The following is a 17,416-nucleotide window of genomic DNA, read 5'->3' as shown; positions in this document are numbered from 1 at the left end:
GGCTCTATGAAGGAGGACCTCCTTTCCCCCGTTGCCCCGCAAGATCCATCGGACATCTTCTTGCGGGGCGGCCGGCAACCACGCATGCGCGGGTGACGTCATTTACGCGGCGCCAGTCGCGTAATTTACGCGCCGCCAAGGCCCGGCACGCGTAAATGATGCGGTGCCACACCTAGCCCCCCGGGGGTGGGAGAATAGGGGGCAGGGAACGGCCTCCGACGCCGGAGTGCAACACTCCGGTTTTCACTCTGGCGTTGGGACTTAGGGCGAAATTCTCCGGTATCGGCGCGGTGTCCGCCGACCGGCACCAAAAACGGCGCAAATCAGTCCGGCATCGCGCCGCCCCAAAGGTGCGGAATCCTCCGCCCCTTGACCGGCCGAGTCCTAACCTTGAGGGGCTAGGCCCGCGCCGGACTGACTTCCACCCCGCCAGCTGGCGGAAGTGCCCCGCCAGCTGGTGCGGAAATGACATTGCCGGGCGGCGCATGCACGGGAGCGTTAGCGGCCGCTCATGGCATGTGCTGTGGAGGGAGTCTCTTCCGCCTCCGCCATGGTGGAGACCGTGGCGAAGGCGGAAGGAAAAGAGTGCCCCCACGGCACAGGCCCACCTGCGGATCGGTGGGCCCCGACCGCAGGCCAGGCCACCGTGGGGGCACGCCCCGGGGCCAGATCGCCCCGCGCCCCCCCCAGGACCCCGGAGCCCGCCCGCGCCGCCTTGTCCCGCCGGTAAGGTAGGTGGTTTAATCTACGCCAGCGGGACAGGCATTCAACAGCGGGCCTTCGGCCCATCCAGGTCGGAGAATCGCGGGAGGGGGGGGGGGGGGGACCCGCCAACCGGCGCGGTGCGATTCCCGCCCCCGCCGAATCTCCGGTGCCGGAGAATTCGGCAACCGGCGGGGGCGGGACTTACGCCAGCCCCCGGTGATTCTCTGACCTGTCGGAGAATCTCGCCCCGGTCTCCCGATGGGAGAATTGCGCCCAATGTATTGGGGACACGACGCAATGATTTGGTGTGATCAACGGGTTGAAGCAATAGCAAACAAAACGGTGAAATTACACTTTGATGCTTAGATTCCAGCCCAGTTCAGAAAATTTTACTTTCAAATCTTACATTTGGAAATAAAAAGAGGAGCCCTCACCCCTGCTTGCTTTGCAGTAAAATGTTCTGCGGGATGTTTGTAAAAACACAAATGAACTTTCCCAAATGAGGTGCAGCGGGACTGGTTTTAACTTTTGTCCATGCTGTCACCCAGGGAGAAACCTCTGGGCAAGGCTGGGCCTAAATAATGCCCTCACTGTGGTCTTGCTGGACGAACGCTGTCCTTCATTGATGAGATTAGAAAGAGGTGAATTTCCTTTATTCGAACCTGTTGTTCAAGGCCATATGTTTTTTTTTGCAAACTCTCTTTTCCTCCCCTCAATAGAGAAAAAAAAACTAGTCTCCCCCTGTCCACCTCCCAAAGCTCCCCGGTCCACAGTTCACACCTCAGTACTTATAGCCCTGACGCCCACAGGCGTTTCCCGCATGATGTTCTGCTGGCTCAGCGGGTAACCTTGCAGTGATGGCATCTCGATGGGCAGCCCTGGCTCTTTGTAGCGGGCAGGAGTGTGCGTGATGCGCTCACCTCCATTGCGCATCTCATCGGCGGTCTGGATGTAAAAGGGCGAGCAGCTGGGGCACGAGCCCCTCGCGACTGTCCGGCTGGGCTCCATCGGAGGAGCCAGCTGTGCGACCAATCCATCCACAACGTGCGCGCTGCATGAGTTGCAAGGAAAGTGCGGGTGGACGGGTAAATCCGAACCTTCCTCCTCATCGTCTGATTCATCCTTCTTGCAGCAATAATACTGGGAGGGCACAAAGAGAAAGAAAGAAAATGGAGGCAGAATTTAGAAGAAACCAGCAGTGAACAGTTCCCTTTGACAACTCCCAGCATTCCCCTGTCTGGCACGCCACTTTGCACCTTCCGTCAACCTGAGCTCATCCAAAGTTCTGCTGCACACATCTGAACTCGCACAAAATCCTGCTCGCCCATCACCCCCTCTGTTCGCCTGCTGGCCCCCAGCCCAGCAATGCCTCGATTCTATACCTTGTTTTCAATTCTCTCCATGACCTTGCTCCGCCCTCCCTATCTCTGTAATGTCGTGCAGCCTCACATGACCTCCAAGATCTCCCTCCATATGAGGCTCAGTGCCGAATTTTATCTGATAACATTCCTGGGAAAAGCCCCATCGATGCCACTATATAAATGTAAGTTGCTGTTGTGGTGTTGGAAGTAGAGCTGTGGCTTGGCACACTGTCCTTTTATCACTGGGAGCGAGGCTTAAGTCCAGCTCATTCAGATTGCTCCTCTCTACCACACAGGTACAGGGTCAGTTGCTGCTTAGGCAGTAGGACTTCCACCTCTGTATCTGAAAGTTGTGGGTTCAATCAGACGTCAGGGTCTTGCGAATATAATGTAAACTGACACCCACTCCCAATGCAATTCGATGGCAGTGCTGCACTGTCAGAAAGTGCTGTAATATGGATGAGATGTTAAACTGAGGTCCTGTCCCTCCTCTCAAGAGGCGTAAAATACCCCATCAAACTAGGAACATAGGAGCAGGCATAGGCCATTCAGCCCCTCAAGCCTACTCCCCCATTCAACTTGATCAAGCTTGTCCAATTTGTGGTCCACAGGCTCCATTTCAGCCCCAACACCACAGGACTCAGCCTGCCATACTTGTTGGACATTCAGCTGAGTGAGGGGGACCCTGGAGTGAGGGGGAGGGCAGGCCCTGGAACGAGGAGCGACGGGGAGGGACGCCCCGGAGAAAGGGGGAGGGTTCTGGAGCAAGGGGAGAGGGCCCAGATGCTAGGGGGAGTGGAGGGGGGACCCCAGAGCAAGAGGTGGGGGGGGGGGGTCCTGGAGCAAGAGGGGAGGGGAGCCCCGGAGCGAGGGAGTGGAGCAGGGTCTACCATTGTGTGCGTGAGATAGGGGAGAGTGTGGGTGTTAGAGGGCTCTAAATTGCATTGAAATTGAATGATTGTGAGAGTGAGCATAAGTGTGTAAATGTTCAGCTTCACTGACTTTCAGATGAAGAGATCATGGGTGGGATTCTCCGATCACCGACGCCAAAATCGTGTTCGCTGATTGGTCATAGAATCCCCGTTTCCGCCACAATTGGGGGCAGTGCAGCTTTGCGAAGCTCCGCCCCCTCAAAAAACCCGTACTTGTGGAGTACGCCGCACGGCGTCTGGACGGCCTGAGGATGTCACCTGAGGCCCTCCCCCGATGGGCCGAGTCCCCGTGTGCTCACACTGCTCAGGGACGTCGCGTGGCGGCTGCGGACTGAGTCGGGGGAGCCGTTCCGTTGGCAGGGCGGGGCTTTGGCAGGGGATGGGGGCACTGGTGGGGTGTGGTCCGGGGCTGGTGAGGCTGGTCACAGGGGGGCAGTTTTTGGCAGGCCAAGTCCGCGTGCGGCTGGTGCCATGTTGCACTGCGTGGCTGCCGCAGGCCGCTGCCATACTCATCCGCGTTCACGGACCCGGCCATTCTCCGGCTGTATCCGCAGGTAAAGCCGGGGGTTTTACGCTGTGTGGCTGCTAGCTCCCCACCGGACGGAGGATCGGTGCGGGGTCAACGCCGACTTTCTAGTGGTAAGACCAGACGGATCCTGCGGACATTGACGCAGGATTGGAGAATCCAGCCCCTGATTCCTAATCATTGAAAAATAGGATGTGGTAGTTCCCAAAGGAGATACACTGTGGCCCCGCCCAGAAATTGCCTGTCCCGCCGGCGTAAATCAAAGCTGGTATTTACCGGCGGGACCAGGCGGCGTGAGCGGGCTCCGCGGTCCTGGGGGGGGCGCGGGGCGATCTGGCACCGGGGGGTGCCCCCACGGTGGCCTGGCCCGCGATCGGGGCACACCGATCCGCGGGCGGGCCTGTGCCGTGGGGGCACTCTTTCCCTTCCACCTCCGCCACGGCCTCCACCATGGCGGAGGTGGAAGAGACTCTCCCCACTGCGCATGCGCGGGAAACTGTCGGCGGTCGCTGACGTTCCCGCGCATGCGCCGCATTTCCCCGCCAGCTGGCGGGGCAACAAACGGCATTTCCGCCAGCTGGCGGGGCAACAAACGCCATTTCCGCCAGTTGGCGGGGCAACAAACGCCACTTCCGCCAGCTGGCGGGGCGGAAATCCCTCCGGCGCCGGCCTAGCCCCTCAATGTTGGGGCTCGGCCCCCAAAGATGCGGAGCATTCCGCACCTTTGGGCCGGCGCGATGCCCGTCTGATTGGCGCCGTTTTTGGCGCCAGTCGGCGGGCATCGCGCCGTTGGGGGAGAATTTCGCCCCCGGTGCCGGAGAATTCGGCAACCGGCGGGGGCGGGATTCACGCCCCAGGTCTACCATAATGCATTTTAAGATATCCAGCACCATTTCCTTCATTATGTTGACATGTCCTAGAGTATTCACACACCCGTCCCTAACCTCTACATCCATCATGTCCCTCTCTTTGGTGAATACCAATGCAAAGTAATCAGGAGCCAGGGAGGGTCCCAGAGGACTGAAAAATGGCTAATGCAACACCTCTGTTTAAGAAGGAAGGGAGGCAGAAGACAGAAATTATAGGCCGGTTAGCCTGACTTCGGTCATTGGTAAGATTTTAGAGTCCATTATTAAAGATAAGGAGCGTCATTCTCCGACACCCCGCCGTTGGCTGCCGTGAATCCCGCCCCCGCCCCCGCCGAAGTCTCCGGTACCGGAGATTGGGCGGGGGCGGGAATCGGGCCGCGCCGGTTGGCGGGACCCCCCGCTGGATTCTCCGGCCCGTATGGGCCGAAGTCCCGCCCAGAAATTGCCTGTCCTGCCGGCGTAAATCAAACCTGGTATTTACCGGCGGGACCAGGTGGCGTGGGCGGGCTCCGGGGTCCTGGGGGGGGCGCGGGGCAATCTGACCCTGGGGGGTGCCCCCACGGTGGCCTGGCCCGCGATCGGGGCCCACCGATCCGCGGGCGGGCCTGTGACGTGGGGGCACTCTTTCCCTTCCGCCTCCGCCACGGCCTCCACCATGGCGGAGGCGGAAGAGACTCTCCCCACTGTGCATGCGCGGGAAACTGACAGCGGCCGCTGATGCTCCCGCGCATGCGCCGGGAAACTGACAGCGGCCGCTGACGCTCCCGCGCATGCGCCGCATTTCCGCGCCAGCTGGCGGGGCAACAAACGCCATTTCCGCCATCTGGCGGGGCGGAAATCCCTCCGGCGTCGGCCTAGCCCCTCAATGTCGGGGCTAGGCCACCAAAGATGCGGAGCATTCCGCACCTTTGGGCCGGCGCGATGCCCGTCTGATTGGCGCCGTCTTTGGCGCCAGTCGACGACATCGCGCCGCTGGGGAAGAATTTCGCCCAAGATTGTGGAGTACCTGGAAGTGCATGATAAAATAGGACTGAGTCAGCACGGCTTCGTCAAGGGGAGGTCATGTCTGTCAAATCTGTTAGAATTCTTTGAGGAGGTAACAAGGAAGTTAAACAAAGGAGAACCAGTGGACGTGAGCTATTCAGATTTCCAGAATGCCTTTGATAAGGTGCCGTATAGGAGGCTGTTAAATAAGTCAAGAGGTCCTGGTATTAAGGGTAAGATACTGGCATGGATAGAGGATTGGCTGACTGGCTGAAGGCAGAGAGTGGGAATAAAGGGCCCTTTTTAGGATGTCAGCCGGTGACTAGTGGTGTGCCTCAGGGGTCAGTGTTGGGACCTCAACTTTTCACAATATACATTAATGATCTGGAAGAAGGAACTGAGGGCACTGTTGACTGATATGATTGATAAGGGGCTCAGGGGTTATGGGGAGAAGGCAGGAGAATGGGGATGAGAAACATATCAGTCATGATTGAATAGCGGAACAGACTCGATGGGCCGAATGGCCTAATTCTGCTCCTATGTCTTTTGGTCTTATTAAGTACTCGTTGAGGATCTCACCCACTTCCTCTGATTCCATGCATAATTTCCCTCCTTTGTCCTTGAGTGGGCATACTCTTTCGTTAGCTACCCACGTGCTTCTACATGAATAAAAGGCCTTCGTATTTTCCTTGACCCGGCTTGCCAATGACATTTCATGGCCTCTTTAAGCCCTTCTAACTTCCCATTTGAATTTGTTCTTACTTTGCTTATATTCTTCAAAAGCTTTGTTGTTTTTAGGTGCCTAGACATTGGGCTGGATTCACCGCCGCAGGCTTGAACAAAGAATCTGTGGGAGGTTCATGTGAAAAAAGTCAGTGCGCACCCCTCACCGATACCGGTACCGGACAGGGGTTAGCATTGATGCCCCCCCCACCTCCCATGCTCAAAATGGCTGGAGAATGGGCGGGACCTGGGCCACGCATGTGCATGGCTGATGACCTGCAGCGGTCACGCCGTGCGACGTGGCACCAGACGTGCGTGGACCCATCCGCGACCCCATAGCCCACTCCCTGGCCACCCCCCACCAGTCCTCCAGCCCTTGCACAAGCCCCCCCCCCCCAGCCAGCGGCATGGATCCCGGCCGGGTGTTGCGGTGCTGGACACAGTCCACAGCCGCCACGCCGGATTCATGAATTGTGCGACCACACATGTCCTGCGCCATCGGGAACGTGGCCCATCGGGGGAGGAGCATCGCTGACGGGCCAGCTGATGAGGCGCCAACAGCACTGCGACTGTGCGTGGTGCGCATCTCGATGATGCCATTTCGTAGGGGCGGAGCATGGCTGACCGGCGTCGGTCCCAATTTCGGCGTTGGAACCCATTCTCTGCCCAATCGCTGAACACGATTTCGGCATCGGGCAACGGAGAATCCTTATGTATGCTTCCTTTTACTTTTTGACTAATTTCACAATTTTCCCTGTCATCCATGGTTCCCTAATCCTGCCATTTCTGCCCTTCAATTTCAAAGGGACATGCCTGTCCTCCCCTCTAATCAACTGGTGTTTAAAAGACTCCCACATATCAAATCAGGATTTATTCTCAAACAGCCGCTCCCAATCCACATTCTCCAGCTCTTGCCGAATTCTGTTGTTGTTGGCTTTTCCCCAATTTACCCCCTTACTCGAGGACCACTCTTGTCCTTATCCATGAGTATTCAAAAACTTACGGAATTATGATCACTATTCCTAAAATGTTCCCCTACTGAAGCTTTGGTCAGCTGGCCGGGCTCATTCCCTAATACTAGGTCCAGAAAGGTCCCCTCCTTGGTTGGACTATTAACATACAGTTACAAAAACCCTCTTGGACACACCTAACAAATTGCTCTCCATCTGAACCTATGGCACTAAATGAGTCCCATTCAATATGGGGAAATAAAAATCACCCACCACAACAACCCTGCTTTTTTCACATCTTTCCAGAATCTGCCTACATATCTGTTCCTCTATATCCAGCTGGTTGTTGGGAAGCCTGTAGAACAACCCCAACATTGTGATTGCACCCTTCCTATTCGTGAACTCTACCCATAATGCCAAACTGCAGGATCCCTCCAAGATATCTCCCTCATCACAGCTTTGATATGTTCCTTAACCAGTAATACATCTCCCCACCTTTCTGCTACCTCTCCTGTCTCGTCGAAAACATTGATATCCTGGAACGTTAAGCTGCCAGTCCCGTCCCTGCTTTAACCATGGGCGGAATTCTCTGACCCCCCGCCGGGTCGGAGAATCCCCGGGGGGGGGGGGGGCGGTGTGAATCCCGCACCGCCGCTCCGGCGCCGGGTGCCATATTCTCCAGCGCCCATTTGCAGGCAGGGTTTACGCCGTGCCGGTCGGGAGCCGTTGGCAGTAGCCCCCCGGCAATTCTCCGGGCCCCGATGGGCCGAGCGGCCGCCCGTTTTTGGCCAGTCCCGCCGGCGTGAAATGGACATGGTCCATCACGGCGAGACCTGGCTTGTCGGCCGTGTAGCGGGGTCCTCGGGGGGGGGGGGGGGGGGCGCGGGGGCATCCGGCCCCAGAGGGGCCTGGCCCGCGATCGGGGCCCACCAACCTGCAGGCGGGCCTGTGCCATGGGGTTACTCTTTCCCTCCGCTCTGGCCTCTGTAGGGCTCCGCCATGGCCGGCGCGGAGGAGAAACCCCTTGGGCATACGCAGGAAACACGCCGGCGGCTCTCTGAAAACCCCACCTCCCATGCTCAAAACGGCTGGAGAATGGCCGGGTCCGACAACTTCCGGGTGTCCCGACGCCGGAGTGGTTTGTGCCGTTCTTGGCGCCGGTGTTGGGTCATCACACCAAGTGCGGGAGAAACCCGCCCCATGTCTCCATAATAATTACCCACATTAGTCGTGAGCGGGGAGAGTGAGTATGTGCGTGAGCGAGGTGAGAGTGAGTGAGTGTGTACATGAGAGAGGAGAGTGAGTGTGTGCGTGAGAGAGGAGAGAGTGAGTGTGTACGTGAGAGAGGAGAGTGAGTGTGTGCGTGAGAGAGGGGAGAGTGAGTGTGTGCGTGAGAGAGGGGAGAGTGAGTGTGTGCGTGAGAGAGGGGAGAGTGAGTGTGTGCGTGAGAGAGGAGAGAATGAGTGTGTGCGTGAGAGAGGGGAGAGTGAGTGCGTGCGTGAGAGAGGGGAGAGTGAGTGTGTACGTGAGAGAGGAGAGTGAGTGTGTGCGTGAGAGAGGAGAGAATGAGTGTGTGCGTGAGAGAGGGGAGAGTGAGTGTGTACGTGAGAGAGGAGAGTGAGTGTGTGCGTGAGAGAGGAGAGAATGAGTGTGTGCGTGAGAGAGGAGAGAATGATTGTGTGTGTGAGAGAGGGGAGAGTGAGTGTGTGCGTGAGAGAGGGGAGAGTGAGTGTGTACGTGAGAGAGGAGAGTGAGTGTGTGCGTGAGAGAGGGGAGAGTGAGTGTGTGCGTGAGAGAGGAGAGTGAGTGTGTGCGTGAGAGAGGAGAGAATGAGTGTGTGCGTGAGAGAGGAGAGAATGAGTGTGTGTGTGAGAGAGGGGAGAGTGAGTGTGTGCATGAGAGAGGGGAGAGTGAGTGTGCGTGAGCCTGGGGAGAGTGAGTAAGTGTGTGTGAGAGAGGGGAGAGTGAGTGAGTGTGTGCGTGAGAGAGGAGAGGGAGCGTGTGCGTGAGAGAGGAGAGAATGAGTGTGTGCGTGAGAGAGGAGAGAATGAGTGTGTGTGTGAGAGAGGGGAGAGTGAGTGTGTGCATGAGAGAGGGGAGAGTGAGTGTGCGTGAGCCTGGGGAGAGTGAGTAAGTGTGTGTGAGAGAGGGGAGAGTGAGTGAGTGTGTGTGAGCGAGGGGAGAGTGAGTGAGTGTGCGCGCGAGAGAGGGGAGAGTGAGTGTGTGCAAGAGAGAGGAAAGTGAGTGTGCACGCGAGAGAGGGGAGAGTGAGTGTGTGTGAGAGAGGGGAGAGTGAGTGAGTGTGTGCATGAGAGAGTGGAGTGTGAGTGAGTGTGTGCATGAGAGAGTGGAGTGTGAGTGAATGTGTGTGAGCGAAGGGAGACTGAGCGAGAGTGTGTGAGCGAGGGGAGAGTGAGTGAGTGTGCATGTGAGAGAGGGGAGAGTGAATGAGTGTGAGTGTGAGAGAATGGAGTGTGAGTGAATGTGTGTGTGACAGAGGGGAGAGTGAGTGAGTGTGTAAGCGAGAGGGGGAGAGTGAGTGTGTGTGAGCGAGGGGAGAGTGTGTGAGGGTGCGCGGGAGAGAGGGGAGAGTGAGTGTGTCTGAGCGAGGGGAGAGTGAGTGTGTACCTGAGAGAGTGGAATGTGAGTGAGTGTGTGCGGGAGAGAGGGGAGAGTGAATGAGTGTGTGAGAGAGGGGGAGTGAGTGAGTGTGCGTGAGAGAGGGGAGTGTGAGTGTGTGTGAGCGAGTGGAGAGTGAATGAGTGTGTGTGAGAGAATGGAATGTGAGTGAGTGTGTGCGGGAGAGAGGAGTGAGTGAGTGTGTGAGAGAGGGGAGAGTGAGTGAGTGTGTGCGTGAGAGAGGGGAGAGTGAATGAGTGTGTGAACGAGAGGGGGAGAGTGAGTGTGTGTGTGTGAGTGAGGGGAGAGTGTGTATGTGCACGTGAGAGTGGGGAGAGAACATAGAACATAGAACATAGAAAATACAGCACAGAACAGGCCCTTCGGCCCACGATGTTGTGCCGAACCTTTGTCCTAGATTAATCATAGATTATCATTGAATCTACAGTGCAGAAGGAGGCCATTCGGCCCCCTGAGTCTGCACCAGCTCTTGGAATGAGCACCCTACCCAAACTCAACACCTCCACCCAACACCAAGGGCAATTTGGACATTAAGGGCAATTTATCATTGGCCAATTCACCTAACCCGCACATTTTTGGACTGTGGGAGGAAACCGGAGCACCCGGAGGAAACCCACGCAGACACGGGGAGGACGTGCAGACTCCACACAGACAATGACCCAAGCCGAAATCGAACCTGGGACCATGGATCTGTGAAGCAATTGTGCTATCCACAATGCTACCGTGCTGCCCTTAAGAACAAATACATCTACACTATATAATTTTCCCGTAATCCATGTACCCATCCAACAGCTGCTTGAAGGTCACTAATGTTTCTGACTCAACTACTTCCACAGGCAGTGCATTCCATGCCCCCACTACTCTCTGGGTAAAGAACCTACCTCTGATATCCCTCCTATATCTTCCACCTTTCACCTTAAATTTATGTCCCCTTGTAATGGTGTGTTCCACCTGGGGAAAAAGTCTCTGACTGTCTACTCTATCTATTCCCCTGATCATCTTATAAACCTCTATCAAGTCGCCCCTCATCCTTCTCCGCTCTAATGAGAAAAGGCCTAGCACCCTCAACCTTTCCTCGTAAGACCTACTCTCCATTCCAGGCAACATCCTGGTAAATCTTCTTTGCACCTTTTCCAGAGCTTCCACATCCTTCCTAAAATGAGGCGACCAGAACTGTACACAGTACTCCAAATGTGGCCTTACCAAAGTTTTGTACAGCTGCATCATCACCTCACGGCTCTTAAATTCAATCCCTCTGTTAATGAACGCGAGCACACCATAGGCCTTCTTCACAGCTCTATCCACTTGAGTGGCAACTTTCAAAGATGTATGAACATAGACCCCAAGGTCTCTCTGCTCCTCCACAATGCCAAGAACTCTACCGTTAACCCTGTATTCCGCATTCATATTTGTCCTTCCAAAATGGACAACCTCACACTTTTCAGGGTTAAACTCCATCTGCCACTTCTCAGCCCAGCTCTGCATCCTATCTATGTCTCTTTGCAGCCGACAACAGCCCTCCTTACTATCCACAACTCCACCAATCTTCGTATCGTCTGCAAATTTACTGACCCACCCTTCAACTCCCTCATCCAAGTCATTAATGAAAATCACAAACAGCAGAGGACCCAGAACTGATCCCTGCGGTACGCCACTGGTAACTGGGATCCAGGCTGAATATTTGCCATCCACCACCACTCTCTGACTTCTATCGGTTAGCCAGTTCGTTATCCAACTGGCCAAATTTCCCACTATCCCATGCCTCCTTACTTTCTTCATAAGCCTACCATGGGGAACTTTATCAAATGCCTTACTAAAATCCATGTACACTACATCCACTGCTTTACCTTCATCCACATGCTTGGTCACCTCCTCAAAGAATTCAATAAGATTTGTAAGGCAAGACCTACCCCTCACAAATCCGTGCTGACTATCCCTAATCAAGCAGTGTCTTTCCAGATGCTCAGAAATCCTATCCTTCAGTACCCTTTCCATTACTTTGCCTACCACCGAAGTAAGACTAACTGGCCTGTAATTCCCAGGGTTATCCCTAGTTCCTTTTTTGAACAGGGGCACGACATTCGCCACTCTCCAATCCCCTGGTACCACCCCTGTTGACAGTGAGGACGAAAAGATAATTGCCAACGGCTCTGCAATTTCATCTCTTGCTTCCCATAGAATCCTTGGATATAACCCGTCAGGCCCGGGGGACTTGTCTATCCTCAAGTTTTTCAAAATGCCCAACACATCTTCCTTCCTAACAAGTATTTCCTCGAGCTTACCAATCTGTTTCACACTGTCCTCTCCAACAATATCGCCCCTCTCATTTGTAAATACAGAAGAAAAGTACTCGTTCAAGACCTCTCCTATCTCTTCAGACTCAATACACAATCTCCCGCTACTGTCCTTGATCGGACCTACCCTCGCTCCAGTCATTCTCATATTTCTCACATATGTGTAAAAGGCCTTGGGGTTTTCTTTGATCCTACCCGCCAAAGATTGTTCATGCCCTCTCTTAGCTCTCCTAATCCCTTTCTTCAGTTCCCTCCTGGCTATCTTGTATCCCTCCAATGCCCTGTCTGAACCTTGTTTCCTCAGCCTTACATAAGTCACCTTTTTCCTCTTAACAAGACATTCAACCTCTCTTGTCAACCATGGTTCCCTCACTCGACCATCTCTTCCCTGCCTGACAGGGACATACATATCAAGGACACGTAGCACCTGTTCCTTGAACAAGTTCCACATTTCACTTGTGTCCTTCCCTGCCAGCCTATGTTCCCAACTTATGCACTTCAATTCTTGTCTGACAACATCGTATTTACCCTTCCCCCAATTGTAAACCTTGCCCTGTTGCACGTACCTATCCCTCTCCATTACTAAAGTGAAAGTCACAGAATTGTGGTCACTATCTCCAAAATGCTCCCCCACTAACAAATCTATCACTTGCCCTGGTTCATTACCCAGTACTAAATCCAATATTGCCCCTCCTCTGGTTGGACAATCTACATACTGTGTTAGAAAAGCTTCCTGGACACACTGCACAAACACCACCCCATCCAAACTATTTGATCTAAAGAGTTTCCACTCAATATTTGGGAAGTTAAAGTCGCCCATGACTACCACCCTATGACTTCTGCACCTTTCCAAAATCTGTTTCCCAATCTGTTCCTCCACATCTCTGCTACTATTGGGGGGCCTATAGAAAACTCCTAACAAGGTGACTGCTCCTTTCCTATTTCTGACTTCAACCCATACTACCTCAATAGGGTGATACTCCTCGAACTGCCTTTCTGCAGCTGTTATACTATCTCTAATTAATAATGCCACCCCCCCACCTCTTTTACCACCCTCCCTAATCTTATTGAAACATCTATAACCAGGGACCTCCAACAACCATTTCTGCCCCTCTTCTATCCAAGTTTCCGTGATGGCCACCACATCGTAGTCCCAAGTACCGATCCATGCCTTAAGTTCACCCACTCATTCTCCACTCTCTCACACACTCACTAGCTGTCCCCTCTCAGGCACAAACCCACTCACTCTCCACTCTCTCACACACACTCACTCTCCCCTCTCATGAGAGAGGGAGTGAGTGTGTGCATGAGAGAGTGAGTGAGTGTGTGCGTGAGAGAGTGAGTGCGTCTGTGCGGGAGAGTGAGTGAGTGTGTGAGAGAGGGGAGTGTGAGTGTGTGTGAGCGAGGGGAGCGTGAGTAAGTGTGTGAGAGAGGAGAGTGAGTGAGGGGAGAGTGAATGAGTGTACGTGCGAGAGAGGGGAGAGTGAGTGTGAGCGAGGGGAGAGTGAATGAGTGTGCTTGAGAGAGTGGAATGTGAGTGAGTGTGTGCGTGAGAGAGGGGAGAGTAAGCGTGTGTGAGAGAGTGGAGAGTGAGTGAGTGTGAGCGTGAGAGAGGGGAGAGTGAGCGTGTGTGAGTGAGGGGAGAGTGAATGAGTGTGAGCGTGAGAGAGTGGAGAGTGAGTGAGCGTGTATGTGAGAGTGGAGAGTGAGTGAATGTGTGAGAGAGTGGAGAGTGAGTGTGTGCATGAGAGAGGAGACATGAGTGAGTGAGTGTGAGCGTGAGAGAGGGGAGAGTGAGTGTGTGTGAGAGAGTGGAGAGTGAGTGGGTTTGTGCCTGAGAGGGGACAGCTAGTGAGTGTGTGAGAGAGTGGAGAATGAGTGAGTGTGTGCGTGAGAGAGGGGAGAGTGAGTGTGTGTGTGAGTGAGTGGAGAGTGAGTGAATTTGTGCCTGAGAGGGGACAGCGAGTGAGTGTGTGAGAGAGTGGAGAGTGAGTGAGTGTGTGCGTGAGAGAGGGGAGAGTGTGTGTGTACATGAGAGAGGGAGTGAGTGTGTGCATGAGAGAGTGAGTGAGTGTGTGCGTGAGTGAGTGAGTGTGTGCATGAGAGAGTGAGTGTGTGCATGAGTGAGTGAGTGTGTGCATGAGTGAGGGGAGAGCGAGTGAGTGTATGTGAGAGAGTGGAGTGCGTGATTGTGTGACTGAGTGAGTTTATGCATGAGGGATGGGAGAATGAGTGATTGTGTGCGTGAGTGATTGTGTGCGTGAGTGGATGATTGTGTGTGTGAGTGAGTGATTGTGTGCGTGAGTGATTGTGTGCGTGAGTGGATGATTGTGTGTGTGAGGGAGTGAGTGAGTGCACATGAGGGAGGGAGTGAGTGTGTGCGTGAGAGAGTGAGTGAGTGTGTGCATGAGAGTGAGTGAGTGCTTGCATGAGCGAGTGAGTGAGTGTGTGCATGAGAGAGTGAGTGTGTGCATGAGTGAGTGAGTGTGTGCATGAGAGAGTGAGTGTGTGCATGAGAGTGAGTGAGTGTGTGCATGAGTGAGTGAGTGTGTGCATGAGAGAGTGAGTGTGTGCATGAGTGAGTGAGTGTGTGCATGAGGGAGGGGAGAGCGAGTGAGTGTATGTGAGAGAGTGGAGTGCGTGATTGTGTGACTGAGTGAGTTTATGCATGAGGGATGGGAGAATGAGTGATTGTGTGAGTGAGTGATTGTGTGCGTGAGTGAGTGATTGTGTGTGTGAGTGAGTGATTGTGTGTGTGAGGGAGTGATTGTGTGTGTGAGGGAGTGAGTGAGTGTGCACATGAGGGAGGGAGTGAGTGTGTGCGTGAGAGAGGGGAGAGTGAGTGTGTACATGAGGGAGGGAGTGAGTGTGTGCGTGAGAGAGTGAGTGAGTGTGTGCATGAGAGAGTGAGTGAGTGTGTGAGCATGTATGTGAGAGTGGAGAGTGAGTGGGTTTGTGCCTGAGAGGGGACAGCGAGTGAGTGTGTGAGAGTGGAGAATGAGTGAGTGTGTGGGTGAGAGAGGGGAGAGTGAGTGTGTGCGTGAGAGAGGGGAGAGTGAGTGAGTGTGAGAGAGTGGAGAGTGAGTGAGTCTGTGCGGGAGAGTGAGTGAGTGTGTGAGAGAGGGGAGTGTGAGTGTGTGTGAGCGAGGGGAGCGTGAGAAAGTGTGTGAGAGAGGAGTGTGAGCGAGGGGAGAGTGAATGAATGTGCATGAGAGAGTGGAGAGTGAGTGAGTGTGTGAGAGAGTGGAGAGTGAGTGAGTGAGTGTGTGCATGAGAGAGGAGACATGAGTGAGTGAGTGTGAGCATGAGAGAGGGGAGAGTGAGTGTGTGTGTGAGAGAGTGGAGAATGAGTGAGTGTGTGCGTGAGAGAGGGGAGAGTGAGTGTGTGTGTGAGTGAGTGGAGAGTGAGTGGGTTTGTGCCTGAGAGGGGACAGCGAGTGAGTGTGTGAGAGAGTGGAGAATGAGTGAGTGTGTGCATGAGAGAGGGGAGAGTGAGTGTGTACATGAGGGAGGGAGTGAGTGTGTGCGTGAGAGAGTGAGTGAATGTGTGCGTGAGTGAGTGTGTGCATGAGAGAGTGAGTGTGTGCATGAGTGAGTGAGTGTGTGCATGAGGGAAGGGAGAGCGAGTGAGTGTATGTGAGAGAGTGGAGTGCGTGATTGTGTGACTGAGTGAGTTTATGCATGAGGGATGGGAGAATGAGTGATTGTGTGCGTGAGTGATTGTGTGCGTGAGTGGATGATTGTGTGTGTGAGTGAGTGATTGTGTGCATGAGTGATTGTGTGCGTAAGTGGATGATTGTGTGTGAGAGGGAGTGATTATGTGTGTGAGGGAGTGAGTGAGTGTGCACATGAGGGAGGGAGTGAGTGTGTGCGTGAGAGAGGGGAGAATGAGTGTGTACATGAGGGAGGGAATGAGTGTGTGCGTGAGAGAGTGAGTGAGTGTGTGCATGCATGAGAGAGTGAGTGAGTGTGTGCATGAGAGAGTGAGTGAGTGTGTGCATGAGAGAGTGAGTGAGTGTGTGCGTGAGTGAGTGAGTGTGTGCATGAGAGAGTGAGTGTGCATGAGTGAGTGAGTGTGTGCATGAGGGAGGGGAGAGCGAGTGAGTGTATGTGAGAGAGTGGAGTGCGTGATTGTGTGACTGGGTGAGTTTATGCATGAGGGATGGGAGAAGGAGTGATTGTGTGAGTGAGTGAGTGTGTACATGAGAGAGGGGAGAGTGAGTGTGTACATGAGGGAGGGAGTGAGTGTGTGCGTGAGAGAGTGAGTGTGTGCATGAGTGAGTGAGTGTGTGCATGCGAGAGTGAGTGTGTGCATGAGTGAGTGAGTGTGTGCATGAGTGAGTGAGTGAGTGTGTGCATGAGAGAGAGAGTGTGTGCATGAGTGAGTGAGTGTGTGCATGAGGGAGGGGAGAGCGAATGAGTGTATGTGAGAGAGTGGAGTGCGTGATTGTGTGACTGAGTGAGTTTATGCATGAGGGATGGTAGAATGAGTGATTGTGTGAGTGAGTGATTGTGTGCGTGAGTGAGTGATTGTGTGTGTGAGTGAGTGATTGTGTGTGTGAGGGAGTGATTGTGTGTGTGAGTGAGTGATTGTGTGTGTGAGGGAGGGGAGAGAGTGTGTGTGTGAAATACTAATTCATTTAAGCAACATCCATACAGGCTCAATCCACTAAGTTTAGCACAGGTACAAACAGATTGAAAGCACGCTTAGAATGGTGCAATCAAAGTGAGTTGAGGAGAGTGTGAAGGTGGAGAGTGTGAAAGGGAAGCGTGTGTATGTTTGTGAGAGGGGAATGTGGGTGCGAAAGAGGGAGTGAGTGATTGTGTGCGTGAGTGAGTGAATGTGTGTGTGAGTGAGTGATTGTGTGCGTGAGTGAGTGATTGTGTGCGTGAGTGAGTGATTGTGTGCGTGAGTGAGTGATTGTGTGCGTGAGTGAGTGATTGTGTGCGTGAGTGAGTGATTGTGTGTGTGAGGGAGGGGAGAGAGTGTGTGTGTGAAATACTAATTCATTTAAGCAACATCCATACAGGCTCAATCCACTAAGTTTAGCACAGGTACAAACAGATTGAAAGCACGCTTAGAATGGTGCAATCAAAGTGAGTTGAGGAGAGTGTGAAGGTGGAGAGTGTGAAAGGGAAGCGTGTGTATGTTTGTGAGAGGGGAATGTGGGTGCGAAAGAGGGGAGAGTGTGGGTTTGTGTCTGTGAAAGAAGGGGGAGTGTGTGTGAGAGGGAAGAGTGTGTGTGTGTGAAAATGAGGGGAGTGTGAGTGTGTGTACGCGATAAGTGAGTCATGCCTGAACTAGATCATGGATGATCATCAATCAATTTCTCATGCTATCCCCAAATCCCTTGGGATCATTAGTATTCAGAAATCTATCCAATTCTGGCTTGAACATGCTCAATGATTCAACTTTCACAAGCCTCTGTGGT

The 17,416-nt window shown here is 53.9% G+C and overlaps 1 protein-coding gene across 1 annotated transcript in view; it reads right to left on the bottom strand.

The window, feature by feature from the left end:
• Positions 1-922: 922 nt before the first annotated feature.
• fam163aa (family with sequence similarity 163 member Aa) overlaps positions 923-17,416 on the bottom strand; it is a 650,732-nt gene continuing 634,238 nt past the window's right edge. Inside the window, exon 5 of the mRNA XM_072511626.1 lies at positions 923-1,845. Within this exon, the coding sequence (XP_072367727.1) occupies positions 1,480-1,845 (366 nt within the window). The 3' untranslated portion in view covers positions 923-1,479. The remainder of the gene's footprint in view (positions 1,846-17,416) is intronic.

The sequence above is a fragment of the Scyliorhinus torazame genome, chromosome 7 (genome assembly GCF_047496885.1).
Source record: "Scyliorhinus torazame isolate Kashiwa2021f chromosome 7, sScyTor2.1, whole genome shotgun sequence".
NCBI lineage: Eukaryota > Metazoa > Chordata > Chondrichthyes > Carcharhiniformes > Scyliorhinidae > Scyliorhinus > Scyliorhinus torazame.
Note: the sequence above shows the minus strand (reverse complement) of the source record. Positions and strands in the feature narration are given on the sequence as shown.